Genomic DNA, 2,145 nt, shown 5'->3' with positions numbered 1-2,145 from the left:
TTGGTTAATTTTTGTCTTCTGAAAATCCCGGAAGTAAATAAAAAGGAAATGCGTAACACGGGTTGGCTCATTACGGGGGTTTTCCCGGAGTCAAAACAAAACAAGTTAAAAAGCAGTAGTGCATTACACTTTATGTGTTTTATTTTCTCGCTTAAAATAGCTAGAAAATATACAATATTTCACCTTAAGATATAATTAATATTTCTTTGCAATACTTTCAATAAAAGCTATGCCAGAAGTGATATCAAGCAGTTTATATTCAGTACATATCTATCGCAGTATCATTTTAGCTTAACTGTGCTTCGTTATTTACCTACATTTTATCACTAAATTTTAGGTGAAAATGACAGAAAACCAGGCAGTAAGCAGCGAGAAATCCCAAATTAAGTGCCGGTATGCCTTTCAACATAATTTCAATGCATCGGTTCTGCACATAAGTCTTAACTTCGTAAATCTTAACTTCAAGTCATAACAATGCACGACCCGCAAATTTGAAAATTGCCAATATTTTACATGTGTCTACACACGGACTCTAGTTCATATTCATTTAAAATTATAGCGAACCAATAATGTGTGAAATACGCTGACAGTTCGTTGCATTTCAAAAAATAAAACAAAATGTGTTCTAAATGTAAACATTTAAACGTTTGTTTACATTACGACTAGATCTCATCTTCACAAATTAAATAATCATAATAACACAATATTTTAAAATTAATATATATTTCATGTGTAAGTACAGAGCATGGAGAACGAATTGACCCCACCGAAATGAATATATGAATGCTCATTATAACAGCTATGAAAATAATCTAAATAAAAAACTTATAGAGTACAAATGGTGTGGAATAACGAAAAAGACAAAACACTCTTGAAGGAGATGGCTGCAGAAGGGGTGATGAGAAAAAAACCCAAGTCAAGGGACAGAGGAACATCATGGGAAAAGGTTGTCAGCAACTTGAATTCTTCTGCAGAGTTTGAGGTGTCACAAAAGTCACTTCGTGATCGTTATAAGCTCCTGGCAAAAAAATATAAAAATAAGATGAGAAAGGAAGAGAGTTCTACAGGTGGTGGGGGTGATGGGCCAAATGAGCTAGAAAGTTTATTGCAAGATTTAATAGAGATGGAGGAGGATGCAGAACAACGAGTGACAGATGAGAATGCAGAAAAGCAAAATACTATCGAAGCTGATAGAGCAAAGGCCATGGAGATGCGACAAAGGGCGATGGAGAGCTTTGGCGAAACAAGAGAAAGGCTTCAGGAGAATGACATACATGTACCAAAAAAGAAACGAAGATCAAACAGAGAAGGCATGCATGCTTTGGAGAAAGCCATCGAGTGGAAACAAAAAAATGATGAGGAGGAACGCAAAGCAAAGGCTGAAGAACGACAGCAGCAATTGGTTATGCAAGAGGCATTTATGCGACAGCTGGAGGCAACCCAACAACAACAAACCGTTCAGTTTAAATTAACTGAACAGCAGCTGCTCAGTACAATACATCAGCAACAGCAACAACAACAACAACAAGTACAGCAATTTGCTGCAATGCAGGAAAACATGGTACGGATGATGGAACAGCAGCAAAGACAGACTGAGCTAATTCTTGAGCTTTTCAGACAGTCAAACAACAATTAAAATAATTTTTGAAAATATCTTTGCAAAGTTCAGTTTTATTATAAGGTGTAAATTATTTTTTAAATTGTTAAATAATTGAATGATAACAACATATTCTCACTAATTCTGCATCACACTTATATGTGGATGAAATGTTTCCAATGTTATACTATTTTTAAAAGTAATTTGTAACATATTAAAATTTGTAAAATATTGCTTTAAGAAAAATTAAAGCAGAATACCACTTTTTAACAATTCATATACATCAATGTCTATAATGATATGTTCTTTTTACGAAAAATATTGTTCCAAACTTGGTGGTGAAAGCTCAAAATAACTTGAAATAATGTTTCCATATAAGCAAGTATGTGCATTTTGTAGCAATGCACACACAATATACATCTTGCCAATGGCACTCATGTTAATTTTTTGCTGTTTTTTCATGTCAATGAATGAAAAGTAATTGCTGATGCTCCCAAACATCCACTCTACTGACACACGAACAGTGCTCATGGCTTTGTTAAACATTT

The 2,145-nt window shown here is 34.2% G+C and overlaps 1 protein-coding gene across 1 annotated transcript; it reads left to right on the top strand.

The window, feature by feature from the left end:
- Positions 1-349: 349 nt before the first annotated feature.
- On the top strand, positions 350-1,636 carry LOC114539394 (UPF0746 protein DDB_G0281095-like). The gene is made up of 2 exons (XM_028560020.1): positions 350-393; positions 832-1,636. Exon 2 carries the CDS (start codon positions 839-841, stop codon positions 1,634-1,636), a length of 798 nt encoding a protein of 265 aa, XP_028415821.1. The 5' UTR covers positions 350-393; positions 832-838.
- The last annotated feature ends 509 nt before the right edge of the window (positions 1,637-2,145 follow it).

This window comes from Dendronephthya gigantea, unplaced genomic scaffold (assembly GCF_004324835.1).
Source record: "Dendronephthya gigantea isolate DGI-Jeju-01 unplaced genomic scaffold, DenGig_1.0 000201F, whole genome shotgun sequence".
NCBI classification, from domain to species: Eukaryota; Metazoa; Cnidaria; class Anthozoa; order Malacalcyonacea; family Nephtheidae; genus Dendronephthya; species Dendronephthya gigantea.
The sequence above is the reverse complement of the archived record's forward strand: the minus strand, read 5'-3'. Positions and strand labels throughout refer to the sequence as shown.

Bases quoted from the DNA above. Each gene is read 5' to 3' on its own strand.
- LOC114539394 (XM_028560020.1), top strand. From the start codon at position 839: ATGGTGTGGAATAACGAAAAAGACAAAACACTCTTGAAGGAGATGGCT.